Genomic DNA, 14759 nt, shown 5'->3' on the forward strand with positions numbered 1-14759 from the left:
GCCATTTTCAGTCTTCCCGCTTCCCACCCTTACTCACTTGCGCACACGCACGCACCCCCCCCCCACACACACCCACACCCATCCACATCTCCACAAACACCACCCCCCACACACACACCGCCTCTGTTTGCGTCTCTCTCCCACCCTCTGATTGCACGCTCTGCCTCACTCCCTCAGGCTGAGTATTTTAGTTCTTATCTTCGCTCTTACATCGCGAGACAAGTCTGAACAGCTCACACTGTGTCTGAACCCAGACTGACTCTCTTGCTGTGTTCAGAGAAACCAGCAGTGACCATTTCCTCTCCACAACCCAAGCCCAGAAACCAAAGAGGCAGCCATAATTACAAACCTGCAGCTCTCCAAACCCACAGCCTGCGAGCCAAAACCAGAGAGCAGGCAGACTGGGAACACATCCCAGCAGTGCACACATTATAGACAACCTCCTATCTGATAAAGACATTATAGACAAACAGCTTCCACTATACAGACAACATAGACAAGCACCTTACTGACAGAGACACTGTAGACAACAAGCACCTTATAGATACAAAGCCATCAGGATTTAAAAGAGTTGTTTCTGAAACTGAAAATGCATTGCAGACATAAGCTACTGTAGGAAACAAAAATAACTCCATCCCAGCTCCCTGGAAAGCTACAGCATATTTAGTTTTTCAATGTTTGAATGGGAATAAACACTGTACTGCAGTGAATAAGCACTGTACTGCAGTCCAGTAAAAAAACATTTGGATTTCAACTTGCGTCAGGTTTTTCTTTTATTTAAATTACTAGCCTACAGGCTTGATGCTGTGTAAGAGGAAGAGATGCACAAGAAATGTGCCATCTAGGATTTGAGCCTTTTTGAGATTGTACAAGATGTTGCAACAATTTTTTTTTTAAATGTTTTTTTGCAAATAGATTTAGATTGTAACAAAAAGACACACTGGTTCAGAACTGCGATCTATTCAATGTACAGAGGCAGATCTTAATACAACAGCTATCTGCATCAATAAAAAACCCACTCTGCCCGAAACTGCCCAAAGTATTCCAAGTAATTTAGTAAAGTACGTGAAACATTATGACCTGGAATCAATTCTGCCTACCGTGAAGTCCAGTGTGTTCATAGGGATGGAAATAATACTTATTGCTTTTCACCCATTCCAGGTTTTACTATAAGCTTCATTAGGCACTGTAACAAGCTCAGACGTTTCTTATTAAACTCCTTGTAAAACCAGGAAAGGATCAAACTGCTCTGCAATGGGAGTCTTATCCTTGTAGTCATGACTTTCATGCAATTTTTTTTTTTTTTTACTGATTTAAAGCAGAGTATTTTCATGCAGTGCACGCGGTGATCTGTCTCACAAACCCTGCAGCACACAATAAGGAAGACATTCGCTGTCTTACACAACACAGCTGAAAGAATGAGTCACCAAGAGCAGTCTGACTCATCCTGATAAAATGAAGAAAGAAAAAACAAAAGGAGAAATAAAACTTTCCGAATCGGTGAACAGATAAAAGAAACAAAACCGTGAGGCTCATCAGACTTCACAGCCTGCTGCGAGTGTTACAAAACCAAGACCCTTAAAGATACACACATTGCACTTCCTGAGGGTGAAGAGGGAATGCACAAGCAAAAACTGCTAAATTTCTGCTGTTGCTCTAGAACACGAAACGTGAAGAACATCATCACAGATGCTATCACAGATATTTATGTATGATTGTCTCAATTTTTCAATATAGTAACACTGCGTCGTGGGTAAATGCTGGCTAACTGACTTACTACAGGAACTGAGATCAATATATATGTACGTGTGCTCAAAAAACCCTGCTTTGAAACATTTCACAGATGGGATGGAAATAAGACGCTAATTGCAATGCAGTTTGCTCCACTCCCTTACGCTGTGAGTTTAACAAGACACACCTGAGCTTGTTACCTTATCAAGCTCAAGTAAACCCTGGAGCAGGTGAAACTGCAGAGGAGTCTTACTTCCATCTCTAGCATGTGTCCCAGCATGACAAAATTGGATAGCGTCTGTATATCCGTGGGTCCAGTGACGAGGAGGACACTGGCACAGGAAGAGAGAGCAGGAATGGACTGCAAGGTAAACGCAGCAAGCAGATCTAAGCCCCAAACTCCGAGACAGAGAATCATAAGACTGTTATTAACAACTTCAAAGTTAAAGATCTCACAGAGAAAATCATTTTTTGGCTTTGGGGTCTGTAACAGGGAGAGATCTGTGCTGACTCTGCTGGCGTGTTCACGGGCTGCAGGAAGAGGGCGGCAGTCGCCCAACAGCCGCCTGTGAGTCATGGCAATGACACGGGGAGGTGGGAAAGGGTGTGTGTGGACTTTCCCCCTCTCTGAATGGCTGGGAGGCGGGTCTTGGGTGATTGTTGGTCCTATAAAATAACGCTCTGTTGTTTCCTCAGGTCTGCCCACTTAGACACGCTAAGGGTGCGGACGCTTTGATTCGGGACCGGGAATCAGCGAGACAGAGAGAGAGAGAGAGCGGGGAACCCTTGGGCAGACCCCGGCGTATTGTGAAAGAGCAGACTAGATAGCCGAGAGAGTAGGACGGTGATCCGGGTCGTGCGGGTAGCGGCGACCGGGATAACGCTGCCGAGTGCAGCACCTTTTATTTGTAGTTTTATTACTGTTTTATTTTCCCTTGTTCTTTTCGCCTTCTGTTTTCATTATTATTTCTTTGAGCACCTGCGAGTGCATTTGCGGTTCGTGTACCAGCTGTGGTATTTCCGTGGTGCTGTCTGTCATCGTTGATAGGCAGCCCACGGTCAACAGTGCCCTCTGCCGGAGAGAAAAAAAGAACCGGTCTAAAATAAAACTGGGCACCTGTGTGGTGTTTCCCAAATACACCTGTCTGTCTCCTGGTCAGTGAATTACCCACACCCCTTCCACAGGGTCGTACTTGGTTTATTTTCACAATGAGCAAGAAATTAAATCTGATCGTGATCAATTTTATGGCCCCAAGAGATGTGAAACTATCAATAATTCTGGAAAATACCAACAACGCATCGATGATGCACTAAGTTGGCATGATGTCACTAGGGGAACACATACCAGGAACAGAGGAGAGATATACATGGCTTCAGACTGTGAAAGTGATCATTATGAATTTCTCTGACGTACTGAGTACTCTGTATTACAATAAGGACAGCAGGAGTGTGTTGTGTTGAAAGAAATTGTGGGGAGGAAGAATAAATGGTTTGAGGCCCGACTCCAAACTGTTTTGAAGCTCGAGCAGGAGGTAATAACCACACTGGTGTGAGGAATGCGAGCGACACGCCCCCTTGTCTGCAGGTCAGCAATTCTGAATGTTGTTCTTGTATACAGTTACCACTGGCTAGCAGTTCATTTATGGCAATTTAAAAAAAAAAAAAGTGTATTTCTGTATTTGGTTTGTTGTACTATTTATATCTTGCAAACAGTGTTTACTGTTTCCCATCCATTTCAATAATAAAGCATTGTTTATATTACAGGGCTGGGATGACTTGCATGTATAGCTGTCAACTTCATTCATGAAATAAACACACTTTCCCTGATTTAGTGAAACTAAACAGGCCTGACCTCCTTGTGAACTGCACAGAATTGTATTATTTATTGGCAGACGCCCTTACCCAGTAATGTGCACATGAACATTACCTTAAAGATACCATTGGAAATCAAAAGCTTACCTAAAAAAGCTGCAAGAGTGGATTCATTTTTTTGATTCCTGCAGCAGGCAGTGTGTGTGTGTGTACTGGTTTATAGTGCTCTGACATTACTGTTTTTATCAAGTCAGCAATATGAAAGCCTTGCGCATGTTTACTTTCTTTGGGTAGTTCTGGGACACAGAGTTTATTTGATAATGGTATATTGTATAATAACAATTATAACAATAATAATAATATCTGACATCTGAAATAACAAATGCAACACTTGCAGAGAACCGATTCTGCGCAGTGGATAGCCTATTGAGCACTAGTGCACAGGGTACGAAAAACAATCTCTGCTAATCACTGTTATATCTGTATCAAGTGTTTTATTGATGCAGCCATTTAAAAATGTATTTTTGATATAAAAGTAAACAGTAAGATATTGTCCAAGGCTGGTAAAAATAACATAAAACTATTACAGTGTAGTTTAATAAAATATAATCAGATTTTAATGTGAAATTGGTTACATATGGACTGTAAAATTTTGTAAATATCTCAAAAATAAACTCTGGCCAGTCCAGCTGCTTTCAAGACTGCTCAGATTTTCAAAGTTTCAGAGTGACTGCCTGGCTCCCAGGATCCGCCTCACACCATGGGTTTACTTGGCCGGTAAGACACTGAATGAATTAGATTAAACACTTCCTTCCTTCCTGCCTGCCTGCCTGCCTGCCTCCTCTGCTCCAAATATAATCAGACCCAGTCCCTTTGAACTTCTATCTCCTGGACTCTCTGATTGTGAAACATTATCTTTCCTAGTTTAGACACACTGCCTCCCTCCCAGTCCCTCAATCACTAGCCCACTCTGTCACATTAGTATGTGACTTTAACTAAGGAATGCCACAGTCAGAAATACCAGGGCAGGGGTTGACTGGCCCTTCACTTCAGGAGGCCAAGGTTTAAGTAGTTTAAGCAGAGCAGATCACAAGTGCAGGATTGCCCTGGTCCATGGCACAGCTGGGTCTCAATAGGACTGGCTCACCACCTCCAGGAAACATTCCAGCAACACTGGAGTCCTTTCAACACGAGGTTTCCACCTATTTCTAAATTAATAGGTATGGGGAGCTACTGCTGGCGTCTCCGGAGTTACAACACACTGACACTCCCTTTTCAACACCTGTATCATTTCTGTTATATTTTATTAAAAATGAGAGGCTTTTTACATACCCGTTCTTAACGTTGTTAGGTGAGGCAATACCGATGTCTTAAAAGTAAGCACTGATAACGTCGCATTGATGTCATCACGCTCTATATGTTCAAAGATGAAGAAGGAAATCTGTGCAAACTAGACGACCTGTTTAATAATACCAGTACACAGACGGAACTCGGCTTGTCGCGTCAGGCAGCACAATATTCCTATTTCCACAGTAAAGTATTTCAATACCTGGTAACATTTTAACCTGCAATAACCCCGGTGCTGGCTGACGAGTGTTTATTATGTTGCGTAAATGCAAAATGGTTACATTTCATGCAATCCCAAAACAAAGCCGTCACACACACACACACAGCGGCCTTTCCCCGGCGCTCGATGGAGGTGGGCTGACCCTTGTAATAAAGTGTCTGGAAACGATTTAAGAGGTTTTGTTCGTGGTTATCAATATAACATCCCTTTTACAGCCTGGGTTTAGTGCAGTGAGTAATTTAGCTGACTATATAAACACGGTGCTGATGAACAGACATGCTGGTGGTCTGTGCAGTTCTTTTTAAGGCGTTTTTTTTTTTTTAATTTATTTTTATTTTTTATACTGATAAATCTGAGCGCCCCCTCTGCCTGTCTTCCTGATGCGCTAATAGCCGACCTGTATAAACAATACAAGCTATCCGACCCGTTCCCGATGCGCGTTTACATGTGGTGTATCTAGGAGTCTTATTTTGCATCAACTATAGTTATTTTTATGTTTGTCCTACATATTGTTATTTGGGTAGTCGCACATTATTTAGCGCCTCCCCGCACCTCTCTCCCTCATGCGTTGCGTGCTAGATATGTATTTCTGCAGAAGCTGTGTTGTTATTATAAAATGTACTGCCATGTATATTTGAAGTATATCGCGGTATGTGCGTGCATGGAGCTCCAGGGACTCACCGCCGCTCCCGATCCGAAAGGAGAAGATGTTTTCCCGGATAGCTCTTCTCTCTCCCAATCTCGAATTCCACACCCCTGAAAACTACAGAGAGAATATGGCTGTACACACAGCCTCTCCCCCTCGGTCTCTGTATATGGGGAGCCCTAGGTATCCAGTCACAGATAATCTGAATGCACTGAGTCAGTAATATCCAGAGTCCAGTAGTTCTGCTTGTATCCGGGGAAGTCTCCGCCACAATTCCTATTCCGCCATGTTGTTCCTGGCTTGGAGAATGGAACGGGATCGGTCTCTCCTCCCAATCCGCCAACACAGCGCTGCTTCGCCATCTGCCGGCCAATTCATGCGGTGCACACACGGAATAATACTATACTGCCCACTGCTGGCTAATCACGGGAACACATGACAGTGACAGATTTTGAGTAAGGTGTTTTATCATTACAAGGATGCAGACATTTTCCTTATAGGTTTCTTGGTCTTTTCAGAAAAACATGTTGTACCCTTAGCAACAGGTTAAATGGTTTGTGTTTACGTCTGAGTGTAATAATTCACTATATTTTGAAGACAGTAATGCTGTAATCAATCAATCAATCAATCAATCTTTATTTTATATAGCACCTTTCATGGTGGACCACCATCACAAATCGCTTGCAGTAAAAACAAGAAAATCCAAAATACTTCAAATGCAGAAAATGCTTAATACATGATATACAGTAAAAAGCAATGTATAATACATTAAATACAGTGGAATGTGCATAACACATGATAGTAACATAATACGTGAAATAGTAGCAGCAGTTAATAGCAGATATCCGGCTTAAAGAGCATGGGAAGCAAGAGAGAACATGTGGGTCTTGAGAGTTGCTTTAAAGCAAGCGACGGGGGGAGCATCACGCACAAAAGCTGGGAGAGCGTTCCAAAGAGTCAGAGCCATGAAGCTAAATGGGTGTTGTCCAAGTGTGGTGCACTTTTGCTTGGGGATAAAACAAGCAGGCCAGAGTCGGAGGACCTCAGCTTGAGGTCAGGGATAGAGCGGGTCAGCAGGTTGAGGAGGTATTCGAACCTGTGTGATGAAGGGCATTGTAGGAGAGCAGGAGAGCTTTGAACACCATCCTGAACTTTACAGGTAGCCAGTGCAGCTGGGCAAGACTGGGGGTGGGGGGCTGATGTGATCACGTTTTTTGCATCTGGTAAGGATCCTGGCAGCAGCATTCTGAACTAGCTGCAGTCAGTTTATGGTGTGTGCCGGGAGACCACCATTTAGAGAGTTGCAGTAGTCGAGTCGAGAGGAGATAAATGCATGACAAAGTATCTCTGCATCTGGGAGGGAAAGGTAGGGATGGATTTTGGAGATGTTTCGAAGATGGTAGAAGGAAGATTTGACCACGGAGGAGATGTGAGCATCAAAGGAGAGGTTGCTGTCAAGAAGTACACCAAGGCTTTGTACTGTGGGGGAAGGCAGCAGCAGACAGTTTCGGAAGTTCAGAGCAGAATATTGAGATTCTTAAGTTGAGTTTTAGATGCTACGAGGAGTTCAGGTTTGCTAGTGTTCAGCTGAAGAAAATTGCAGACATCCAGGCCTCAATGTCTTGAATGCAGGCTGAGAGTCGGACCATGGCAGAGGGGCTTCCAGGGTTGAGTTTTAAGTAGACCTGGGTGTCCTCAGCACAGGAGTGAAACATGAGGCTGTGTGGGCAGATGAGGTGACCCAAGGGAAGCATGTAGATTTTGAAGAAAAGGAGACCAAGAACAGATCCTTGGGGGACACCAAAGTGACTGGGTTTGCAACACCACTGCGTCCAGCAGAAAAAACAGATCGCATGCATCTGGACAGGTAAGAGGACATCCAGGAGAGAGAGGTTCCAGAGATTCCAACATACTTCTGAAGGCTGACAAGAAGAATGCCATGATCTATGGTGTCAAAACCAGCTGTTAGGTCAAGAAGGACAAGCACAGAGGGAGCTCCAGCATCAGCATTGAGCAGGAGATCATTTATAATAATTACAATAATTGTTGAGAGAATCTCTTGTACTTACAGTGACTCAAAATGAAACTAAATGAAACAATCCCTGCAGCTCTTGGTGCTTTGGGTTCAATCATTTAAATATCTGTGAAAACCATGACCTCTTCAAAAACTCTGACAAACTTCAAAGATCAATCATTTAACTATCTGTGAAAGCCATGACCTCTTCAAAAACTCATCCATAATGTTTTTATGTTCTTGGTAGAGACTTTTTGGGAAGCAGCTGAGAGCCCAGAGCAACACATCGTGGATTGGCCAGACAGAACCCCGAAGGTGATCCCCAGGAAATAATTTTGAGTGCTTCTGATCCCGAGTCTGCCGTCTAACTGATTTGCTGTCTTACCCGCCGAGTAAACCCAGAGGTGTGTGAGGCAGACCCTGGGAGCGGGGCAGTCACTTTGAAGCTTGAAAAAATCTGAGTAGTCGTCTTGCAGTGGAGTGGAACAGCACCCCTGCTGGAATCCAAGGATTGACAGCGAGAGATTTTAATGAGCGAGAATCTCACTCAAAGAGCAGCCAGAGCAGTCCCTTGAAAAATATAATGGTGCTGTACCTGTGTGTGAGGGGAATAAGAAAAACAGCAACCCCACCTCGAAGCAAGGGGTGAACAGCAACCCCACCTCGAAGCAAGGGGTGAACAGCAACCCCACCTCAAAGCAAGGGGTGAACAGCAATCCCACCTCGAAGCAAGGGGTGACCCTCATTCTGCTAGGACACCTTGGTCTTCAAGACATCTTTTTAACAACGCTTCTATATGCAGCCAGCCAGCACATTACTCGTCCTACTGCACCTCTCCAAAATTTCAAGTGAATAACCGAGACACAGAAGATACAGCAAACCAGGTACCCCACTGAAGAGCCGTATCCTGTGCTCATAGTGTTATAGCACTCTGCCAAGTACGCCACTGAAGAGCCGTTTCCTGTGCTGGTAGTATTATAGTACTCTGCCAGGTACCCCACTGAAGAGCCGTTTCCTGTGCTGGTAGTATTATAGCACTCTGTCAGGTACCCCACTGAAGAGCCGTTTCCTGTGCTGGTAGTATTATAGTACTCTGCCAGGTACCCCACTGAAGAGCCGTTTCCTGTGCTGGTAGTATTATAGTACTCTGCCAGGTACCCCACTGAAGAGCCGTTTCCTGTGCTGGTAGTATTATAGCACTCTGCCAGGTACCCCACTGAAGAGCCGTTTCCTGTGCTGGTAGTATTATAGTACTCTGCCAGGTACCCCACTGAAGAGCCGTTTCTTGCACTGGTAGTATTATAGCACTCTGCCAGGTACCACACTGAAGAGCCGTTTCCTGTGCTGGTAGTATTATAGCACTCTGCCAGGTACCCCACTGAAGAGCCGTTTCCTGTGCTGGTAGTATTATAGCACTCTGCCAGGTACCCCACTGAAGAGCCGTTTCCTGTGCTGGTAGTATTATAGCACTCTGCCAGGTACCCCACTGAAGAGCCGTTTCCTGTGCTGGTAGTATTATAGCACTCTGCCAGGTACCACACTGAAGAGCCGTTTTCTGTGCTGGTAGTATTATAGGACTCTGCCAGGTACCCCACTGAAGAGCCGTTTCCTGTGCTGGTCTTATTATAGCACTCTGCCAGGTACCCCACTGAAGAGCCGTTTCCTGTGCTGGTAGTATTATAGGACTCTGCCAGGTACCTCACTGAAGAGCCATTTCCTGTGCTGGTAGTATTATAGCACTCTGACAGGTACCACACTGAAGAGCTGTTTTCTGTGCTGGTAGTATTATAGGACTCTGCCAGGTACCCCACTGAAGAGCCATTTCCTGTGCTGGTAGTATTATAGCACTCTGCCAGGTACCCCACTGAAGAGCCGTTTCCTGTGCTGGTCTTATTATAGCACTCTACCAGGTACCCCACTGAAGAGCCGTTTCCTGTGCTGGTAGTATTATAGCACTCTGCCAGGTACCCCACTGAAGAGCCGTTTCCTGTGCTGGTAGTATTATAGCACTCTGCCAGGTACCCCACTGAAGAGCCGTTTCCTGTGCTGGTAGTATTATAGCACTCTGCCAGGTACCCCACTGAAGAGCCGTTTCCTGTGCTGGTAGTACTATAGCACTCTGCCAGGTACCCCACTGAAGAGCCGTTTCCTGTGCTGGTAGTATTATAGCACTCTGCCAGGTACCCCACTGAAGAGCCGTTTCCTGTGCTGGTAGTATTATAGCACTCTGCCAGGTACCCCACTGAAGAGCCGTTTCCTGTGCTGGTAGTATTATAGCACTCTGCCAGGTACCCCACTGAAGAGCCGTTTCCTGTGCTGGTAGTATTATAGCACTCTGCCAGGTACCCCACTGAAGAGCCGTTTCCTGTGCTGGTAGTATTATAGCACTCTGCCAGGTACCCCACTGAAGAGCCGTTTCCTGTGCTGGTAGTATTATAGCACTCTGCCAGGTACCACACTGAAGAGCCGTTTCCTGTGCTGGTAGTATTATAGCACTCTGCCAGGTACCCCACTGAAGAGCCGTTTCCTGTGCTGGTAGTATTATAGCACTCTGCCAGGTACCACACTGAAGAGCCGTTTCCTGTGCTGGTAGTATTATAGCACTCTGCCAGGTACCACACTGAAGAGCCGTTTCCTGTGCTGGTAGTATTATAGCACTCTGCCAGGTACCCCACTGAAGAGCCGTTTCCTGTGCTGGTAGTATTATAGCACTCTGCCAGGTACCACACTGAAGAGCCGTTTCCTGTGCTGGTAGTATTATAGCACTCTGCCAGGTACCACACTGAAGAGCCGTTTCCTGTGCTGGTAGTATTATAGCACTCTGCCAGGTACCCCACTGAAGAGCCGTTTCCTGTGCTGGTAGTATTATAGCACTCTGCCAGGTACCCCACTGAAGAGCCGTTTCCTGTGCTGGTAGTATTATAGCACTCTGCCAGGTACCCCACTGAAGAGCCGTTTCCTGTGCTGGTAGTATTATAGCACTCTGCCAGGTACCCCACTGAAGAGCCGTTTCCTGTGCTGGTAGTATTATAGCACTCTGCCAGGTACCACACTGAAGAGCCGTTTCCTGTGCTGGTAGTATTATAGCACTCTGCCAGGTACCCCACTGAAGAGCCGTTTCCTGTGCTGGTCTTATTATAGCACTCTACCAGGTACCCCACTGAAGAGCCGTTTCCTGTGCTGGTAGTATTATAGGACTCTGCCAGGTACTCCACTGAAGAGCCGTTTCCTGTGCTGGTAGTATTATAGCACTCTGCCAGGTACCTCACTGAAGAGCCGTTTCCTGTGCTGGCAATATTATAGCACTCTGCCAGGTACCCCACTGAAGAGCCATTTCCTGTGCTGGCAATATTATAGCACTCTGCCAGGCACCCCACTGAAGAGCCGTTTCCTGTGCTGGTAGTATTATAGGACTCTGTATTTAGTGCTATAGTGAGGCTGTCGGCTCACCAGGTGCAGCAATCTGAGGAGGAAATCTCTGCGGCTCTGCGCCCCGCCGCTCCCTCTGAACGGCTGCTGCTAATGCTGAACACGTCTCCTTCAGAACAAGCACAGTCCACTCGACAGCTCTCTGCAGGGGGCAGCGAGGAGGCAGTGGGCAGAGTGGAGCAGGGAGACAGATGCTGTGTTACTGTGCCATGGGGAGCGGAGGAGGCAGCCGGCAATGGATGAGTGTGTGTGCTAATGTGTGTGTGTGTAACGGGCAGTGTTGTGTGATACACTGCCTTTATGGATTCTGCCCCCTGTTGGTGAGATGAGGTTAAAAGATCAGCTCTTTTGCATTGTGGTTTAGATGCTCGTTTACGATGCACAGTGTTGCCAGTTTGATCCCAGCATCCACCCTGTTACGTAGATGCCGTGACCTGGATATGATAGATTGGCTGCAGCCGATCGGTGAGGTTAAAGGGGGGAGAGCCCAGCCTCCACCCTGTTACATGGGCATGGGTGTGAGACAACTTCATCACAGCAGATGCCGGGTGCAGCGCAGCGCCCCACTCCCGCCCCCCTCCCCTTCAGCCCCTCACACTCTCCCTCCAGCCTCACATGGAGACGGCAGGGAATTCTCCTCCAGACAGATCTTTGTCTCTGGGGTACCAACGTAACAACCCAGCTCCTCCCCGCAGCAAATACTGGGGCCAAAGCAGTGGCCTCTGTTCCCAGGACCACATGCCATGCACTGAGGAGAGAGGGAGAGATTACAAGAACACTGAGGAGAGAAGGGAGAGTTTACAATAACACACAGAGGAGAGAGGGGAGAGTTTACAAGAACACACAGAGGAGAGAGGGGAGAGTTTACAAGAACACACAGAGGAGAGAGTTTACAACAACACACAGAGGAGAGAGGGTAGAGTTTAAATAACACTGAGGAGAGAGGAGAGAGTTTACAAGAACACACAGAGGAGAAAGGGAGAGTTTACAACAACACACAGAGGAGACAGGGTGGAGTTTACAACAACACACAGAGGAGAGAGGGTGGAGTTTACAATAACACACAGAGAAGAGTGGGAGAGTTTACAAGAACACACAGCCATGCACTCTAACAGTGAAATTGGATTGGGTACAGTACGCAGTGCAGTGTCAGAGGTAAGGTTTAAACAAATTTTTCATTTTTATGTAAAACAGGACACATTAATATAGTTGTGTATTAATTTGTATATTCTTATGGTCTTAAGTAAAAAAAAAACAGAAGCTGCTTCTTCTTCTCAGGAAAATAGGAAAAGCTGTTGAAACCCTCCAGCAAAAGACACAGAGACACAGTCATAGAAGAGATATAGATCAAAACATAGTATATTTGGAAAATGTATTAATAAATATATTTAGAAATGGAAGCATTGTAAAAAAACATGTTGAAATATTCATGTCTGGTAAAATATATTGCAATACATTTTGAAACGATGCTGATATATATAGGAATATATAATGCAAGGGATACAATATAATATAGAAATACAATATACGTATGTTCCATGTTGACAGACAGACAGACAAAGAGACACATGAGACAGAGAGACACAGGAAGACTGTCAGAGACAGAGAGACTGAGAGACAAAAAGACACACCGACAAAAACTGACTGAGAGGCACACAGAAAGTGAGAGACACATAGACAGGCAGACTAATGGACAGACAGACAGGCAGAGAGACAGACAGACAGACAGGCAAAGGGACAGAGAAACAGACAGACAGGCAGAGAGGCAGACAGACAGACAGACAGGCTAAGGGACAGAGAGACAGAGAGACAGACAAACAGACATAGAGATTTGGCTCTTACTTTTCTGCTGGCTGAGTCGATCACGGCCCTCTTTCCCCCAGTGGGACAGTTTGAGATGTAGCAAGCTGAGGAGACAGCGAGCAGGCACAGGAAGCAGGCAATGGAAGCAGCGGGCATGCTGTCTGGGGTCTGAATGTTCTCAGCTCAAACTCTATCACGCTTCCCTGCCCTCGGGCAGAGTCCGCTCCCCTTTCATAGAAGAACACAGCGCTGATGAGTCACTCGCGCTCACCTAAAATAATGATCATTTATTGAAACACAAACAGGTAGCGCAGGACAGTTGCAGAATGTCTGCTAATGAAGTGACTGCTCGCCTCCTCTTTAGGTTTCCATGGAGTGATTACAGTGTGCAGGTTTTGCCATGCCAGTGCATTAATGCCATTTAGACCAAAGTTATCCAGTTAATCTTGACTGCCCCTCCAGGTCACCTCTTGAAGGAGAGATAAAACCTAATTTAAATTCACACCCAGAGACGCCTAATGTCCTAATATTGAAAGCATGCAAAGTGAGCATGTAGCATGGAGCGCCTGTCAAAGAAGGGCAGATTGAAATACTTCACAGCACTCTGCATTGAGGGGAATGAGGACAGTTTCCTGTATAAACACTTTGTTTACGAGCAACTGTGTTGATTGTGAACAGGATGACTGCTTTAGTGTAGGGTGCTATTCAAAACATTTCATAAAGTACATATTTGATAATTGTGTATTATTTTATATTAAACATGTATGTGTATTAATAGGAGGTTCGGGGTCTCTTTGTGTTTTAATAGGAGGCTCGGGGTCTCTGTGTATTAAAAGGAGGCTCAGCTGAGTTTACTGAGCTGGTTTGCTGAAATGGCTTTGAGTTTGCTGAGCTGGTTTTGAGTTTGTTGAACTGGTTTTGAGTTTGATAAGCTGGTTTTGAGTTTGCTGAGCTGGTTTGCTGAACTGGTTTTGATTTTACTGAACTGGTCTTGAGCTTGCTGAGCTAGTTTTGAGTTTGCTGAGCTGGTTTTGAGTTTGCTGAGCTGGTTTGCTGAACTGGTTTTGATTTTACTGAACTGGTCTTGAGTTTGCTGAGCTAGTTTTGAGTTTGCTGAGCTGGTTTTGAGTTTGCTGAGCTGGTTTTGAGTTTGCTGAGCTGGTTTTGAGTTTGCTGAGCTAGTTTTGAGTTTGCTGAGCTGGTTTTGAGTTTGCTGAGCTGGTTTTGAGTTTGCTGAGCTGGTTTTGAGTTTGCTGAGCTAGTTTTGAGTTTGCTGAGCTGGTTTTGAGTTTGCTGAGCTGGTTTTGAGTTTGCTGAGCTGGTTTTGAGTTTGCTGAGCTGGTTTTGAGTTTTCTGAGCTGGTTTTGAATTTGCTGAAATTCCCTGTCTATGCTAAACTCGTGTATGATGTAGCCGTCCCCAGATTGATTCATTTCTTACTAATTTGGAGACGGTCACATGTATAAAAACCCACAGCTGTGGCTGAGCGGGAATGGAATATTCAGGAGTGGAGAGACGAGGTAAAAGAAGAAAACTATAGAAACAACTGCTGCGAGTGCTGCTTCAACACCAGCACCATACCTGTTTGAGTTATTATTTGTTTGTCTTGGCCAATGTGCCATTTTGTTTTATAAAGTGTTTCTGTTTTGTTAAAAAGCTTTTGTTTAATTAAAACGCGCAAGCAGCGCATTCATACTCCAGAGCTGTCTGTGCCTCCCGGGTCTGTGACGTCGCACCACCCAGCCAGCCTGCCACAG

The 14759-nt window shown here is 45.4% G+C and overlaps 2 protein-coding genes across 4 annotated transcripts in view; both read right to left on the reverse strand.

Annotated features, from left to right (window-relative positions):
* LOC121307913 (receptor-type tyrosine-protein phosphatase alpha-like) overlaps positions 1 to 6070 on the reverse strand; it is a 48442-nt gene extending 42372 nt beyond the window's left edge. Inside the window, exon 1 of one of the 3 annotated variants that reach the window (XM_041240231.1) lies at positions 5792 to 6070. The gene's annotated coding sequence lies outside the window, so the exon portion shown is untranslated. Of the gene's footprint in view, positions 1 to 4875; positions 5119 to 5791 lie in introns of those variants that run through there. The other 2 variants (XM_041240233.1, XM_041240235.1) reach the window with 2 other exon arrangements.
* Positions 6071 to 11216: 5146 nt separating this feature from the next.
* On the reverse strand, positions 11217 to 13158 carry LOC121307914 (mesotocin-neurophysin MT-like). The gene is given in 4 exon segments (XM_041240236.1): positions 11217 to 11401; positions 11706 to 11797; positions 11799 to 11947; positions 13042 to 13158. Coding segments are annotated over 4 exon segments (543 nt in total).
* Between the last annotated feature and the right edge of the window lie 1601 nt (positions 13159 to 14759).

This window comes from Polyodon spathula, unplaced genomic scaffold, assembly GCF_017654505.1.
Source record: "Polyodon spathula isolate WHYD16114869_AA unplaced genomic scaffold, ASM1765450v1 scaffolds_61, whole genome shotgun sequence".
Taxonomy (NCBI): domain Eukaryota; kingdom Metazoa; phylum Chordata; class Actinopteri; order Acipenseriformes; family Polyodontidae; genus Polyodon; species Polyodon spathula.